Below are 17,989 nucleotides of genomic sequence, written 5' to 3' on the forward strand. Positions count from 1 at the left end.
TCCATCTTCCTTTTATATTAATATCTCTATCAAAATCCACAGAATTTCAATGGTCTTATATGTTTTACCTGAATGGATTAGGTGAGATAATTAGATAAAATAGCTAACAGAGAAATATTACTGAATGGCTAATATTTTACCTTAATTATCTTACACAATGTAAAAAGTCTGATACTAAGCTTTTATATTTTAGGAGGAGATAAGCATTTTTACTAAATCATCACATCCGAATGACCTCAATTTTTTACTGAAATTTATTCAATACGTTTATGAAGAAACCATCTAGACACAGACTATTTCTCAGCTTTAAATTTTAAAAGCTTTCAGACATATATGGAATGTCTGTTTACAGACATACAAATTCTTTCACTGACAAGAACTGTGACCAAATACACCAAGAATTACCTGGTGGCATCAAAACTGCAACTATAGATGGAAAACATGTCAGGAGAACTGTAGTTGTTTCTGACAGGAAAAGGCAGCACAATACTTGGTGTTAATCTATGCAATCAAATCAGAATTCTAGCTCTAGTTCGCTAGCTTTTGGCCTTAAAGGGGGGAGGTATAGTTAACCTTTCTGGTAATCACTTTGTGACTGATACAACAAAGATAATTATTCTATCTTAAAAAGTTGGCCAGCGCCGCGGCTCACTAGGCTAATCCTCCGCCTTGCGGCGCCGGCACACCGGGTTCTAGTCCCGGTCGGGGCGCTGGATTCTGTCCCGGTTGCCCCTCTTCCAGGCCAGCCCTCTGCTGTGGCCAGGGAGTGCAGTGGAGGATGGCCCAGGTGCTTGGGCCCTGCACCCCATGGGAGACCAGGAAAAGCACCTGGCTCCTGGCTCCTGCCATCGGATCAGCGCGGTGCGCCGGCCGCAGCGCGCCGGCCGCGGCGGCCATTGGAGGGTGAACCAACGGCAAAGGAAGACCTTTCTCTCTGTCTCTCTCTCTCTCACTGTCCACTCTGCCTGTCAAAAAAAAAAAAAAAAAAAAAAAAAGTTATTATGAGGGTTCAATGAAATTTAAGAACTGACTCAGCACAGTAGCACACCGAAAACATTTAATAAATGTTGGATTTTATATTATAATCCAAAAACTACAAAATAACTTTTTAAAATATGGCTCTATTTCATTTAACACAAACCAGTCTTCACTGTCAATGAATTTCAACATTACAAATCAGAATAAAGCCCCTCTGAGACATGGATATTCCTAAAATGTTGTGCTAAATGAACAGCAGAGCACCCAAAGGTACAGAAGAAGGGAGAAAGAAGGGAGACATCAGGGCTCCTTCCCTTTTACCTGTGTGCACACACTCCACCCTCAGGGAAAAGGCTTGAACAGTCAAGTGCACCTGCCCAACTTTCTTACAGCCTCTTCTGCATGCTGCTTCCATTTCTCAGCTCCCCTTGCCAGGCACCCCAGACTAATGGGGTTCTACACTCCTCCCCCAGTGCCTGATACTTGGACGTGAACTTTTCACCTTCCAAAGTTCTCAAAGATTCACAATTTCTTGTCTTCATCCAGTATGTAGACAATTATTCGAAAATGGCTCAGATCAGCACAGAGTTTCTCAACCTGGGCTGGATAATTCTTCTGTTGCTAATCTGTCTCACACGGCAGGATACGCAGTGGCATCTGAGGCCTGAACCCACTGGATACTATTAGAAACTCCCATACAAGCTATGACAACCAAAACTGTCCTTTATCAATGTCCCTGGGGGGCACTACAGGAAACATGCTATACAGGCAGCCCACATCACACATCACTGAACAAAAGCTCACGCAGTTTCCCAAAGAGTTGAAGCTAGTTCATTTTAACAGTGCTCCTAATTTTTCTAATAAACAAAAAACACCATACCCCTATCTTGCCATATTTTGAGCCAAAAACAAAACCCCCACTCCCTCAAGTAACTAATTTCAACTAACATGATACAGTGGATAGTTTCAAGTCTGCTAGATACCAGAATGCCTGGGTTCAAAACCCACCTCTGCTACTTCCAAGCTTTTTGACTTTAGCCAAGCTTCCTAACTTTCCTATACCTCCGTATTCTCATTTGTAAAACAAGCATTAAGAATAATATCCACAGGGCCGGCATTGTGGAGTAGCAGGTTAAGCCTCTGCCTGTGACACATAGTATCACCATATAGGTGCTGGTTCGAGACTGTGATACTCCACCTCTGAAATAGCTCCCTGCTAATGTGCCTGGAAAAGATGGTCTGAGTGTGTGGGTCCCCGCACCCATATGGAAGACTGGAAATTGCTTCTGGCTCCTGGTTTCTGATCCAGCCCCAGCTGTTGCAGCCATCTGGGAAGTGAACCAGTGGATGAAGATTTTCTCTTCTCCTCCTTTAACTCTGCCTTTCAAGTAAATAAAAAATAATAAATCTTTAAAAAAATAGAATAATATCCACTGTGAAAGGTTCCTAAGATCATTAAAGGGGTTAATACAAGTGCATTTAAGACCATGCCTGCCAGTTTATTTGCTGCTATTACTGGTGCAGCTGTCAGAGCAACCGGACTGGACACAGGATGTGTTCCCAGCAGCAGAACCTGTAGAATGCCAGGCTTGCGAGTGTGTGGCAGTCACATTTCCTGCCACAGAGGATGCCAGTCTGGCTCAAGAGAAACTAGCATGCAGTAGAGTCGCAGAAAGTACTCTGGAGTCTTAATTTCTGACTCCTTTTGTTCTCAAGTTCCAGCTGCAATTTCCCTCAGTTCAGTTGCTTCTCCGTCCCTCTGGTTTTAAGATACCTGAGTATCTCTTTACCTGTTTAGTTGAGTTAGATTTCTGCCACTTGCATCTAACAATACTTCTAAGCTAGATAAATTAGCAAATCTGGTAAGACACCAGAAGATACAAAAGATTTTAAAACAGATTATATAAAACTTGATCCAAAATACTAATGACATATTTTCGAGTTACTACTTCAAAGTAAATAATAAATCTTATCATTCAGAGTAATAATATCTTACTATCTTCAGACAGTAATATCTTACTATCTAAATTTTGGAGGAAAAACCTAAAAAATTCCCTTCCAATTTGTTTGGATGTAATCTTTCACTTTAAGCTAAGTATTATAAATATGTACTATATAAGCTAAGAAGAAATGTAACAGAAATACAATACAGAGAAAGCAGACAAAGTTTACTGCAAGTGTTTGCTATATTTCTGGTGGAATTTCATGACTAAGGGTGCTATGTTGGACATTTGTTTCAAAGTTGACATTTATCTGGAGAGGAACATGCTCTTTCTGACCTGTAGTCTGTGGAACACTTTTTTAAGCTAACAAAAGGCATTTGATAAATATATTAGACCATTTTCTCACAAAACATTTGAAAACAGTTTCCTTCTAGAGTAACAGAAGCCAGCAGAAACAGAGCCGTGTGCTATAGTTCCTATCCTGTGTCCTCAATCTTCCCAGGAACTTCCTGTGACTTTGTTTGCTCTCCAGAGCTCAGGGGATGGTCCAGCGCTGTCTCTTATGCCTGAGTGCCAGTCCCCAGGATTCGCCCATGGAATGGATGGTGTCTTGTTCTCCTTCAGGCCTCATCTTAAAGCGTGTCTTGAGAGGCTTTTTCTACCAACCTTCTAAATAAGCAGCTGCATCCACTGCCCATGGTCTTCTAACATCATCATTCAAAACTTACTCCTTCAGCAACTGATCATGAGCTGAGTAACTATTTTTCTGTCAGTTTTCCTCAAGCCCAACTCAGAAATTTAATAAATACCTGTGGGTCAGGAGTGGGAAGGAAGGCAAGCTTATATACACATCATTGAAAATCAGTTGCCTAAACCTGGCACCATGCATGTTTATTAACATCTGAACTCTTAATTCTTTGTGGGGTAGGGAAGGGGATGATCTGTACCTTGTATGATGTATAGCAGCATCTTGGGCCTGTTCTACTCAGTACCTTGAATCACCCCTGCCCCTAGTTGTAACAACCAACAATGTCCCTGGATTATGCAAAACTGCCCCTGGTTAACAGCCACTGCTTTTAATGTGTGACCACAAAGATGATCTTCAGCTCGGCCTGGCAATCTTACCATATAACCCCAGGTGAATATTACACAGATTTCAAAAGATCTCAATTTCCAACAGTCTACTCCTCATCCTTATATCCAAGAAATGACCTCACAACAGTTTTCACATGCACAAAATGGAACATATGCTATTTCTTTGAGAAGCAGAAAGGGAGTGGGAAGTGGGAATGAGAGAGTGAGAGCGAGAATGAGACTGAAATGGAGGTGAATATTCTATCTGCTGATTCACTCCTCAAATGTCTACAAGAACCAGATCTGGGTCAGGCAGAAGCCAGGAGCCTGGAACTCAACCCAGGCCTCCAATGAGGATGTCAGAGACCCAACTACTTGAGCCATCACCTGAAACCTCCAAGGGTATGCACTACTAGGAAGCTAGAATGGAGAGTGAAGCTGGATCCTTCAAAGCTGGATTCCTCTTAAATGGAATGTAGGCATCTTAACTGCTATGCCAAATGTCTGCCCATTCTTTTTATAAGACTCTTAAATAAACCATTCCCGAAGTTACTTACCCCACCCAAAAAAACCTTTTATTTAATACAAACTTCATGCATTTCAAAAGTACAACTTTAAGAATACAGTGATTCTTCCAGTCATACCCACTCTCCCACCCACACTCCCACCCCTACTCCTCCTCCCTCTCCTGTTCCCAGTCCCATTTTGCACTAAGACCCATTTCCAATTAATTTTATATACAGAAGACCAACTCTATACTAAGTAAACAGCTCAATAATTTGCAAGGAAAAAATTGTTCCTCAATAGTTGAGACAAGGGATTTTTTCAAATTCACTGCATCTCAAATTTAATTACTTTTAAAGAAGCACCCAAGAATGAAACATCTTTTGTAAGCACTCAGACATCCTGTAACTTATGAGACATAAGAATATCTTCCATTTAATACATTAAAAGAAAGTAAGTCCTTAAGAATGAGTTTTATCATTAAGGAAGCATCTAAAATAACAAGCAATGGAACTGGATACTTAGGCATAACTGAAATTTATGAGACATAAGAATATCCTCCACTTAGTATGTTAAAATGAAATAAATCTTGGAGAATAAGTTTTACTGTTAACTGTCATAATACAACTCATTTGAAGACAGAGGTCTTACATGGGGAGTTAGTGCATAGTAACTCTTGTTGTTAATTTAGCAATTAACACTCTTTTATGTATGATGTCAATGATCACCCGAGGCTCTTGACATGAGCTGCCTAGGCTATGCAAGCCTTCTGAATCCACTAACTCCATCAGTCTTTAGTCAAAGCCATAAGAAAAGTGGAAGCTCTCTCCTCCCTTGAGAGAAAAGTACCTCCTTCTTTGATGACCATTTCTTTCCAGTGGGGTCTCACCCAGCGAAGTCCTTCATGTAGGACATTTATTGCCACAGTGTCTTGGCTTTCTGTGCCTGAAATGCTCCCTCAGGATTTTCAGCCAGATCAGAATGCCTTAAAGGGCTGATTCTGAGGTCAGAGTGCTACTTACAGCAAAAGTCATTCTATGAGTCTGCTGTATGGACTGCTTCACATGTTGGAGCATTAACTTCTTTTTAATTCTATCTATTATAATTACCACTTAATCCTATTTATGTGATCACTTTAACACTTAATCCTATCCATATGATCACTTTTAACACTTAAGATGGTATTTTTACCACCCAGTTTAAGGGGACTTGGGGTCGCACGGCAAGTTTTAAAATTCTACTCTTAGAAGTAAATCTGTAGGAATGTATGCACAACTGTCCAGTTTGACAGTTACAAACTTCATACACTTCATAATTACAACTTTAGGAACATGGTGATACTTCCTACCGGGACCATACTCCCACCCCTCTTCCTCCTCCCTCTCTTATTGCCACTCTTTTACCAAGATATATTTTCAAATGAGTTTATACACATATAATTAACTCTATATTAAGAGTTCAACAAATAGTGTGTGTGTGTATGTGTATATATACATACACATGTGTGTATACACACACACACACACATATATATTAAGGTGTTCCTGAACAGTCAAGACAAGGGCTGTTCATGTCATTGCTTCTCAAAGTATCAATTTCACTTATACAAATTGCCTTTTAGGTGCACTGTTAGTTATCACAGGTCAGGGAGAACATATGGCATATGTCCCTTTGGGGCTTATTTCACTAAGTATGATGTTTTCCAGATTCATCCATTTTGTTGAAAAAAAAAAAAAAAGAGTTGTCTAGATTCATTGTCTTTTGTTCTCTTTCCACTGTGTTAAACCCATTCCAATACTGCCTCAACTCTACACCAAAAAAACTGTTCTAGAACAGCCATCCAGTGACTTTCATGTTGCTAATTCCAGTGGTCAATTCTCTAGCCAGCCCTCAAAAATCAGGACTTGAGATAAACACATGCCTACTTCCTCCTCAACACACTTTTCTCATTAAAATAACACATCTCACCTCTTCCACTGCTACATGATCCTGGCCCTTGGCACCATCAGTTCTCGCCAGGATTACTTTAAGGGCTCTGTAACTTCTCTTCTTGCTTCTACCTTTAACACCTATTTGGGGAATGAACCAGTAGATGGAAGATCTCTCTTTTTCTCTCTAACTCTTCTTCCTTCTGTAATTTTTTAATCTGTTTATTTTACTTGAAAGGTAGAGTTACAGAGAGACAGAGAGAGCTTCCACCTGCTGGTTCACTCCCCAAATGGCCACAATGGCTGGAACTCTGAAGGCAGGAGCCAGGAGCTTCATTTGGATCTCCCACATGGGTGCAGGGGCCCAAGCACTTGGGCCATCATCTGCTGCTTTCCCAAGCACATTAGCAGGGAGCTGTATCAGAAGTGGAGCAGCTGGGACTTGAACTGGTGCCCATATAGGATGCCAGCATAAACAGGTGGCAGCTTTACCTGCTACACCACAGTACTGGCCCCATCTATGTAACTCTTGACGTTCAAATAAAAAAATACATACCTTTTTTTTTTTTTTAAAGCCACAAATTAAATCCTCTATTTTAAATTGCTTACCATGGTTTCTGTCTTCCTGGTGGGAATCTGGCACTGGGGAAATTGTAGAGTAGTTTAATCCTTAATCTTACCAAAACTATTTAACCCACTGTTACCAGTACTAGTTTAGCTACTAATTATGCAATCCTTTCATTCTCCTCTGTGAAGTATAAACGATGAGATGGGAGTAACTGACAGCAGGATGAAGGTACTCCTGGCTATCCAGCTATAATATCATCACAGCAGTGCTGAAACCTCACCACAGATGTTCTGACCAATATATTTAAATTCCAGTCTAGTAAACTACATGAAGTTCTGACTCAAAGAAATAGGACATGAATGAGCAACAGAATGAAAATTGCCGAGATCTGTTTTCTAGGCTTGCTTGTATTGTAAAATGTGTGACTTTTTGCAAATCCATTTACTTAAGACAATCTCTCACATTGCCTCTGGCTATGATTCTTCTATATGTTATGCTGACATCTAGTGGATACATCTAGTGTATACATTTTATATCTTAAAATGAAAAATGTGATCTCAGCTATTTTAAAGACTCACTAGGATATCGAGGCATGCACAAAAAATAAAATGAATAGCATGATCAATACTGCTCCTAACATGGAAATGAATCACAATAAAATAGTATTACATCAAATATTCATGGCATCTTTGAGTTTGATTCAGAGATTACTGATACTCTGATTACTGATAACTTTGATACCTTCAGCCATTGAAAGTAAAATTCACCAATGCAAATTACTATCAGTTAAAAATGTAGAACAGGAAAACATGTAAGTAGGGTCACTAATAAGTCCCAAAGTAAGTAATGTAGGAGTACCTAGGATAATATATGATGGAAATATGCAAAAAATAACAAACTTCAGAACCTGGACTGAGCATTTAGCCTAGCAGTTAAAATGATCATGTCCCATATTAAAGTGCCTGGATTTAATTTCCAGCTCCAGCTCCTGATTCCAGCTTCCTGCCAATGCAGCCCTTGGGAAATAGCAGTGATGGCCCATGTAATTGGGGTCCTGTCACCCATGTGAGAGATGTGGATTGCATTCCTGGCTCCCAGTTTTGTCCCTAGCCCAGCCCCTGCCATTATGGATTCTGAGGAGTGAATCAGAGAATGGCAGCTCTCTCAAACCCTGTCTCTCAAAAAACAAAAACAAGAAAACAACCTAAAAATTACTGATTTTACAAGGACCTATCACAAAAATGTCTCTTGAAAAAATATTGCAATTAGTTAAAAATAGTATTCTGAATTTACTTTGTTAAAGGCACTACTACTGGGTGCTGGTACTGTGGCATGGTGGGGAAAGCCACCGCCTGCAGTGCTGGCATCTCCCCCCACCCCCCCGGTTCTCTGTAACTCTGCCTTTCAAACAAATAAATCAATCTTTTAAAAAATACTATTTTGAAACCCGTAATTACAAGACAATATTTTATAAAGATTTATTTATTCAAAAAGCAAGAGACACAGAGAGAGGGAGAGACAGAGAGATATTCCATCTGCTGGTTCACTTCCCAAATGGCCACAACAGCCAAGCCTGGGCCAGGTTGAAGCCAAGAGTCAGAACTCCTGATCTCCCCCATGGATGGCAGAGGCCTGTACACCTGGGCCATCCTCTACTGCTTTCCTTGGCATATCAGCAGCTATTTGGATGGGAAGCAGAGCATCTGGGTCTCAAATGAGCACTCTGATATGGGATGCCATTGTTGCCAAGAGCGGCTCAACCTGTTCTGCCACAGTGCAGGTCCCAACAATAAACTGTATGTCAACAGCTTTAAAAAAGAAAAGTCTGTCTACAAGGCTACTGTCACATTTCATTATCAAGAGTCACCCATTTTTATTATTCTGCTTTGAATTTTGATTTTCTTTATATATCATGTTGCAAAATAAATATATGCCAATATACTAAATGTTATTAAACAATAACAATTATTCTGGAAATATGGTATTTTAAGAGTTTTATTTTATTGCATATTTCAAAATTATTAGACTGATCTAAGAGTCAGCAGTGTTTTGTTCGAAGTACACTGGTATAACCACTTTGGGAAAACAGTTTGGCAATCCCTATAAACTTCATGTGCAGTAAACTATAATAAAGTTCACCCAATAAACTATAATACAGTGCAAATAAATTAACTCCAGCTACACACAACACAGATGGACTAGGAGACACAACGATGAAAAAAAATTAAATCAGAAAGCTATATATAAGATGCTATTAAATAATATTAAGTATATTGGTTAACTCTCAGCAACAGCACTGAAGCAAGTACTGAATGCTATTCTAGCTTCTCAGTTATGGTGTATTTAAGAGGGTCTTTTATCTTTAATTTGTTTTTAACAGATTCATAGACATAATCCTAAATTCGTAGATACAATTCTGATAATACAATATTCTCTCCTTCCTTCCCTCTCTTTTATTTTTGAGATAATGTATTTTAAATTTACATTATAGTAATAAGGCTTAATACTTCACCAAATAAAAAATTTAACAAGTAAAAAAACCCTTGTGGCCGGTGCTGTGGTGTACTGGCTCAAGTCACTACCTGCAGTGCCAGCATCCCATATGGGTGCAAGTTCAAGTCCTGCCTGCTCCACTTCCGATCCAGCTCTATGCTATGGCCTGGAGAAGCAGTAGAAGATGGCCCAACTCCTTGGGCCCCTGCACCTGCATGGGAGACCCAGAAGAAGCTCCTGGCTCCGGATCAGCACAGCTTTGGCCGTGGCAGCCAACAGAGGAGTGAACCAACAGATGGAAAACCTCTCTAACTCTTTCAAGTAAATAAATAAATCTTAAAAAAAAAAAAACCCTCTAGTTTAGTGAGAATATAGTCAAGGGTTATAAATAATAACTGAATGGAAAAATGACCATTTAAGAGGTCTTCTATTTTTTAGGTTTGATCATTTCCAAATAACCTACATTAAAAAAAATTGATTGATTGATTTGACACCACAGAGTTATACAGACAGAGGGACAGAGATCTTCCATGCACTGGTTCACTTTCCAAATATCCCCAATGACTGGAGCTGGGCTGAGCTAAAGCCAGGAGCCAGGAGCCAGGAGCCAGGAGCCAGGAGTTTCTTCCAAGTTTTCCACATGGGTACAGAGGCCCACGATACAATCAGTGCCAATATGGGAGGCCTGTGTCACAGGAGGTGGCTTAAGTCATACACATGTCAGCCCCCTAGATATTTAAAAAAACGAGAAGATTTTATTCATTTATTTGAGAAGTCGAGTTACAGATAAAGTTTTTCTATCCAATCACTCCCCCAAATGCCCGAGTTGAGCTGATCCAAAGGAAGGAGCCAAGAGCTTCTTCAGGGTATCCCATGCAGATGGCAGTGGCCCAAGCACTTCACCCATATTCCTGTTTTCCCAGGTGCCTTAGCAAGGAGCTGTATCATAAGTGGAGCAGCAGGGACATGAACTGGAGCCCTTATGGGATGCTAGCATCACAGAAGAAGCTTAGCCAACTATGCCACAGCGCCAACCCCAACATCCTTTATATGTAACAATAATTTAAAATATTGAAAAAATGTACTCACTAATGCTTAGGGAGTACATATGACTCATTTTAAAGATATCTAACAAAAAAGACTGGGTTCAAATTCAAGTACCTGAATTCTTTCTATCTAGTACATATGCTACAAAGCATGGATGATCTATTTTTAAAATTTTATCATTATATAAAGCCTTAAATGCTTCTGTATCTAGTGTTTACAGTGCCTGGCAGTAGTGGTGGTAGTTTTAGATCAAACAACATTTACTTGACACCTGTCTTCCAATTACCATGATGGACACTGAGTATCTTGCCTTGAGGAATTGAGACAGATTGCAGAGGTCAGAAAAGACAGTGGCATGCTTCTGCACAGAGCAAGCAAAGGACATTACAAACACACAGAAAAACAGACACCTAGCCCAATCTTGGTTAGATTAGTAAAGGCTTCCCAGAAGGGCTGAATCTTGTTTGCTGTTTCTTTAGTTAGGAACTACTTAAAATATAAAACAAAAAATAGAATAGTCACATCCTCTACCACCCAGGTGAAAGCTGTAATGCTTTTTTTTTTACCATACAGTGATCTCCTGATATCCACACAGGACTGGTTCAGAACACTGTGCAGATACCAGATCTGCAGAAGTCTAAGTCCCTTATATAAAAGGGCAAAGCATCTGCATCTCACCTTCATGCATTCTTCCCTATACTTTAAATCATCTCGAGACTACTTACAATCCCTAATACAAATGTCATGTAAATGGCTGTTTTATTATATTATTTAGGGAATAACTGCTAGGGAGAAAAGTCTACATGTTTAATACAGATGCAAATTATTTTTACAAAGATTTTTGAACCCCACTTGGTTTCATCTGCAAAATGTATAACCTGTGGATACAGAGGGTCAACTATATCTGCTTCAGGTGGCCTACTCTCTTTGTGTAGTTAACCACTTATCTACCCCAATCAACTTTTTTCTCCCCTCTCCTTATTTAAACAGCATCTTAAAATGATGATTCCTGGGGGGTTTAGGCGCTGTGGGGTGTAGACGCTGTGGTATAGGGGTTAAGGCACTGTCTTGAGTGCCAGCATCTCATATGGGCAACATTCAAGTCCCAGCTATTCCACTTCTGATCCAGCTCCCTAATGTGCCTGGGAAAGCAGCAGAGGATGGGCCAAGTCCTTGGGTCCATAGACTCACGTGAGAGACCCACAAGAAGCTCCTGGCTCCTGGTTTTCAGATCAGCCCAGCTCCAGCCGTTGCATCCATTTAGGGAGTGAATCAGTGGATGGAACATCTCTTTCTCTCTGTCTCTCCCTCTCTAACTCTGCCTTTCAAAACAAATAAATAAATAAACCTATTAAAAAAAAATGATGCTTCCTGGGGCTGGTGCTGTGGCATAGTGGGTAAAACTACCATCTGCAAAGTCAGCATCCCATATAGGTGCCAGTTCCAGTACTGGCTGCTCCACTTTCCGACTGAGGCCCCTACTAATGGCCTAGGAAGGCTGCGAAAGGTGGCCCAAGCACTTGGTCCCCTGCACCCACGTGCAAGACCCAGATGAAGTCCTGGCTCCTGGCTTCAGTCTGCTGTGGACGTTTGGGAAGTGAGCCAATGGACGGAAGACTTCCTTCTCTCTGCCTCTGCCTCTCCATCTCTGTAACTGTACCTTCAAATGAATAAATACATCTTAAAAAATAGAAGGATGCTTCCTTTTCAAACATTTAAAATTTTTACTACAAAGGTTTGTATTAACATGGTATTATACTGCCTTTCAATTTGCATAAACAATATATATTCTATGAAAACTTGTTTTTCTCACTCAACAGCTTTTGAAAAGTATCCACATTCATTCATATTAGCTACTACTTACTGTTCAATTATTCAAAGAAACTATTCAGTCACCCATTGACAATGGGATTGTTTTCCATTTTATATTATCAACACATTATGCTTTACACAAACATTAATACAATACATATATTTGTGCCCATGTACAAGAGTGTTTCATAACAGCTATCTGGAAATGACAAGGAACTTGTAACTTTATCAGTACTTTCCAAAGTACTTCTTATCAATTCACTGTCCCATTGGTCAAAGATTCCCTCTTTCCCATCCAAAATCTCAATTTTTTATTTTTAGATTGTAAAATATCTCAGATATCTGAATTTGCATTTTCTTTACTACCAATCAAAATGTGCACTTCGTGTATGTTCATAGGCCACGTGTGAGATGCATATTCACTTCCTGACCACTCAAGCCACTAATCTTACTCTCTCTCAGCCCATTTACCTCTCTGTATTGCTGGGGCTGAGAGATAAATCACATTCCTCAGACATCTTTGCCAGATGAGTTCCTGTTAGTCACTAGGAGGCAGAAGAAAGGTAAGAAAAAGCAGGAGGAGGTACTATATCCACATAAGTAGGGATAATCCCAATATCCAATGCCAGGATTACACCAGGGGAAGCCTGTGAATTCCAGTCTAATGAAGACAGCAATTTCTCTCTTTTATTTATTTTATTAATTTACTTTTATTTATCTTTTATCTCCTCTGTCTCTTATCCCTTCTCGTTCTTCTAACCTTCCTAGAATTTTTATAACCCATCCTCTATACAAAACCCTAATTCAATGCTGACTGATATGCCATCATTTCTTTTTTCCAATTGAGTTTTAACAATTTTGGATACCAATTTTTTGATGCACACATACAGGCAAATACTTTGTTCTGGTCTCCAACACGTATTAACTTTGCTTATGGTATCATTTGTGGCAACTATCCAATTTTTAATCTTTTCTTTGTGGTCCATGATTTCTCATTAAGCAATAATTCTTCAAAAATTGCCTTAGATATTCTTGGCCCTTCATTCACCCATGCTATTACTGTCAGGTTCTACAAAAACTTCTGATAGAATTTTGAATTAAATGTATATATTATTACAAAACAGAACTGCCATCTTTGCAATGTCAAACATTTGGTCATTTAAATCTATGAATACTGTAATTATAAATTCATTTTCTACTGCCGAGCCACCCTGTAACCCTGGGATCAAGTCTACTTGGTCATTTCAAAATGTACTTGTACATACTCCTATATTTAGTGGGTAATATCTTACTTTGAATTATTTGTAAGTAAGGCTGACCTATAATTTTTCACTCTGTTCTTGTTTGGTTTTGCTATCGAGTCCATTTTACACATAGGCTCCTTCTAGCCTTTGGAACAGTTTACAAACAATCGAACATGTCACTTCCTCAATGAATTTTCAGGAAAGCTCTTCAAAATATACAAGAAGTCTACTTTTTTTAATCTTTGAAAATTTAGCTGCTAGCAGACAATCTATCACACAGCCAGTACTCAATAAGCATTTATCAAATTTAATAAAGTAAAAAGTTTTCATTAAAAAATAAAATGTCTAAACATGGGCTTCTCATAAATGGAGTTGGCTTTGGGTCAAATGAAACAAAGTTTATGACTTCAGGCACTACGTAGTAAGCTTACAGTAAACGTGTTACCTACCAATGGATCATTTAATAAGAAGCTTCACAAAGGTTAAAGAAATCAAACACAAGGTTAGTTGGAAAAGGTTTATGACTAAGACATTAAAGTTGCCTTACACAGAAATATTATTCTCACACAATATTTACCACCAGTGAACTAACTTTCTTATTTGTTACAGCAACGAAAGCCAAAATCCTTAAAATCTTGATCCTAAGACCAACAGGCATCCTCAGAAGTAGTATTTTTTATTCTTCTTTTTTGTGCATGGAGATTAAGGGCTACAGAGACATACCCAATCCTTTTCATGTAACACCTTAGACACCCTCCAGGAGTGAGGTCTCTGATAACTCTTCCAGACACTATACAACAGCAAAGGGGAAATGCAAGGCCTTCCTGGGAAAGAGGCCTATGTAAGTGAAAGGCTGAAATCTATACTGTTCATGAATCTTCCCCTCAGAAATTTCACAGGAGGAAGGAGATGGGAGCAGAAGACTTCAGTCTCATTACAACTGAAATGGATACAAATTTCTTAGAATGTGCTGTTCTACCTTTATTCTCATCATAATTTGAGTTAAAAGATAAGGTATTTTCTGAGGCATCCCTTCATTTTCTGGGTAGACTGGCCATTCTTCTTAATACTAGCAGTCCCTTGGCCGGAGCCACGGCTCACTAGGCTAATCCTCCGCCTTGCAGCGCCGGCACACTGGGTTCTAGTCCCAGTCGGGGCGCCGGATTCTGTCCCGGTTGCCCCTCTTCCAGGCCAGCTCTCTGCTCTGGCCCAGGAGTGCAGTGGAGGATAGCCCAAGTGCTTGGGCCCTGCACCCCATGGGAGACCAGGATAAGTACCTGACTCCTGCCATCGGATCAGCGCGGTGCACCGGCCGCAGTGCGCCAGCCGTGGCGGCCATTGGAGGGTGAACCAATGGCAAAGGAAGACCTTTCTCTCTGTCTCTCTCTCTCTCTCACTGTCCACTCTGCCTGTCAAAAAAACAAAAAAATTCTAGCAGTCCCTGTGAGGAATGGAGCCATTATGCAGAATGGCTTGGGGGTCAGCACTGTGGTATAGCAGATAAAGCCACTGCCGCGTGCCAGCATCCCATATGAGCACCAGTTGAAGTTCCAGCTGCTTCACTTCTGATTCAGCTCTCTGCTACAGCCTGCAAAAGCAGCGTAAGATGGCCCAAGTCCTTGGGCCACTGCACCCATGAGGGAGACCTAGAGGAAGCTTCTGGCTCCTGGTTTTGGATCAGCCCAGCTCCAGCCATTGTGGCCATTTGGGGAGTGATCCAACAGATGGAGGACCTCTCTCTCTCTCTGCCTTTGCTTCTCTGCCTTTCAGATAAATAAATCTTAAAAAAAAAAAAAAAAAAACCAGAATGGGTTTATAATCACCAATGAACAGAGAAATCTCAGATCAGGAAGAGACTATCTAAGTTAAACTGAAGACTCAACTTTGACTATTTAACCTTAGTCTACAAGTCTACAACTTTTTATCCAAGTAGCCATCTGGTTGCTGCTTAAATGCTTTGTTCTGCATGACTTATATTTTAGACTCTAGTAAATTTTTATAAAACATTTTAGAAACTTCAGTAAAGATATCCAATTAACATGACACGAAGCCTGCTGTCAAGAATCACAAAACTCAATATATTAAGCTGAAATTCACACCCTAGTTAATTCTTCCTCATTGGCTCCAATTCTCATTGGCTAGCAAGAATCAAACAAGTCCCATGCCACTTGATAAATCATTAAATATCTAAAGTAAGTATCTTCAAATACATACAGAGAAGTCAAAGTTAGTTACCCACTGAATATATACATATACTCACATATGCAAAAAGTGACATCTCCTACCTAGAAATTGTGAGGATTAGCTTTGGAAAGAGAATACAGTTTATAAGTGGTTGTAGACCTTCTTAAACATTATAAGCTGAAGTAGTAAGGGGAATGGAAGCATTTTTCCCTGAGTAACTTTTTGTATGCAAAAAACATCCAACAGACGAGGGCCTTGCATGCAGTAAGTACTAAATAAATGAATGAAATCTTACCGTGTATGACATACTATAGTTCTATACACAGTCATAAATATAAGTACATATAATTGATCCAAAAAGAAGCAGGAAATATTTCAAGTGTTCCTGAAAGAAACAATTTAATACTAGCATAATTTCTAAATAGAAAATAAACCAACTATGATTCAGAATACAAAAACAAAAAATAAATACATTTTTTAGTAGTAAATTATTTTAAAACACACTTGAATAGCTTTCTACATTTGTAACTCAGTATCTTTTAAAAGGCTTAACAGAATTCAGCAAGGCACTCATTATATTCTATGTTGCCAAGGTGATGGTAATTGTAACCTAATATACATATTTTTTCATTACATCACTTTTTGAAGTATTATTTTATTATAGGTGAAGAGACAGACCACTGGGTAAATTTAAAAAGTATATTCTGTGATTATTTTCAAATGTCAAGGCCTTATACCTTTGTATAAATAACACTGTGAAAGCTGATCAAAAAAAAAATTTTTTTTTTTTTTTGGACAGGCAGAGTTAGACAGTGAGAGAGAGAAAGAGAGAGAGAAAGGTCTTCCTTCCATTGGTTCACCCCTGAAATGGCCGCTACAGCCGGCGCACTGCACCGATCTGAAGCCAGGAGCCAGGTGTGTCCTCCTGGTCTCCCACGCAGGTGCAGGGCCCAAGCACTTGGGCCATCCTCCACTGCACTCCCGGGCCACAGCAGAGAGCTGGACTGGAAGAGGAGCAACTGGGACAGAATCTAGCGCCCCAACCAGGACTAGAACCCAGGGTGCAGGTGCCGCAGGCGGAGGATTGGCCTAGTGAGCCATGGCGCTGGCCTGATCAAAATTTTAAACAGCTGATTTATAAAAAAAAAATTTGTTTTCTTACATTGTGGAATTTTAAATCAATTCTGGAAGCCATTATTAATACCAAATTCAGTATATAATACAAACTTTTTTGAACTAAGCATGCCATCTAATTATTAAAGCTTTTTAAGAAAAAAAAAAGACTGATTTATTACTTGAAAAGCAGAATTAGAGAGAGAGAGAGCGAGCAATCTTCCATTCACTGATTCACTCCCCAAACAGCCACAATGGCTGGGGCTGGGTCAGGCCAAAGCTAGGAGCCAAGAGCTTCTTCTGGGTCTCCCATGTGGGTATCAGGGGCTCAAGCACTTGGGCAATCTTCTGCTGCTTTCTCTAGCACATTAACAGACAGCTGGATTGGAACAGAGTAACCGGGTCTTGAACCAGCACCCATTCAAGATGCTGGCATTGAAGGTGGTGGCTTAACCCGTATGCCACAGCATCAGCCCCTAATTACTTTAACTTTTAAAGTTTCATAGAGCATACAAAAAGAAAATATTCATAGAAATCAAAACTCAAATCACTGAACTACTTTGAATGATTTTACCATATGTCCACAGTTGCTGGGAGCTAGAAAACAGAAATGAAGAAAGTAAAGGGGAGAAAGGGAGAGAAAACCTGAGTCCAGGAAGAATGAAGAATTTGTGAAGGCAGGCAGCTCAATCATCTAATGTTATCAAAAAGAAACCATAATTGAACATCAGAGAAATTTCGTGACCTGGATAAGGCAGCAAATTAGTTTAAAAAGGGGGAGGAGGGTGATGGGAGGGCTAAATCCCATGTATCTGGCAATGCAGCTTTTGAGAATATCTCCAGGGGCTGGCGCAGTGGTGTAGCGCGTAAAGCTGTCGCCTTCAGTGCCAGCATCCCAATGCTCCACTTCCGATCCAGCTCTCTGCTGTGGCCTGGGAAAGCAGTGGAAGATGGCCCAAGTCCTTGGGCCCCTGCACCCACGTGGGAAGACCCAGAGGAAGCTCCTGGCTCCTGGCTTCAAATCGGCTCACCTCCAGCTGCTGTGGCCAAGTGGGGTGTGAATTAGTGGATGGAAGACCTCTCTCTCTACCTCTCCTCTCT

At 40.0% G+C, this 17,989-nt stretch overlaps 1 protein-coding gene across 19 annotated transcripts in view; it reads right to left on the minus strand.

Moving 5' to 3' along the window:
- CYRIB (CYFIP related Rac1 interactor B) overlaps positions 1-17,989 on the minus strand; it is a 168,927-nt gene that overhangs the window by 35,821 nt on the left and 115,117 nt on the right. For 3 of the 19 annotated variants that reach the window (XM_051844831.2, XM_008255905.4, XM_070075489.1), the window contains one exon: positions 16,071-16,160. The exons of the other annotated variants lie outside the window; for them this stretch is intronic. In XM_051844831.2, coding sequence (XP_051700791.1) covers positions 16,071-16,105 — 35 coding nt within the window. In that variant the 5' untranslated portion in view covers positions 16,106-16,160. The remainder of the gene's footprint in view (positions 1-16,070; positions 16,161-17,989) is intronic. 19 annotated transcript variants of the gene reach the window in all.

The sequence above is a fragment of the Oryctolagus cuniculus genome, chromosome 6 (assembly GCF_964237555.1).
Source record: "Oryctolagus cuniculus chromosome 6, mOryCun1.1, whole genome shotgun sequence".
Taxonomy (NCBI): Eukaryota; Metazoa; Chordata; class Mammalia; order Lagomorpha; family Leporidae; genus Oryctolagus; species Oryctolagus cuniculus.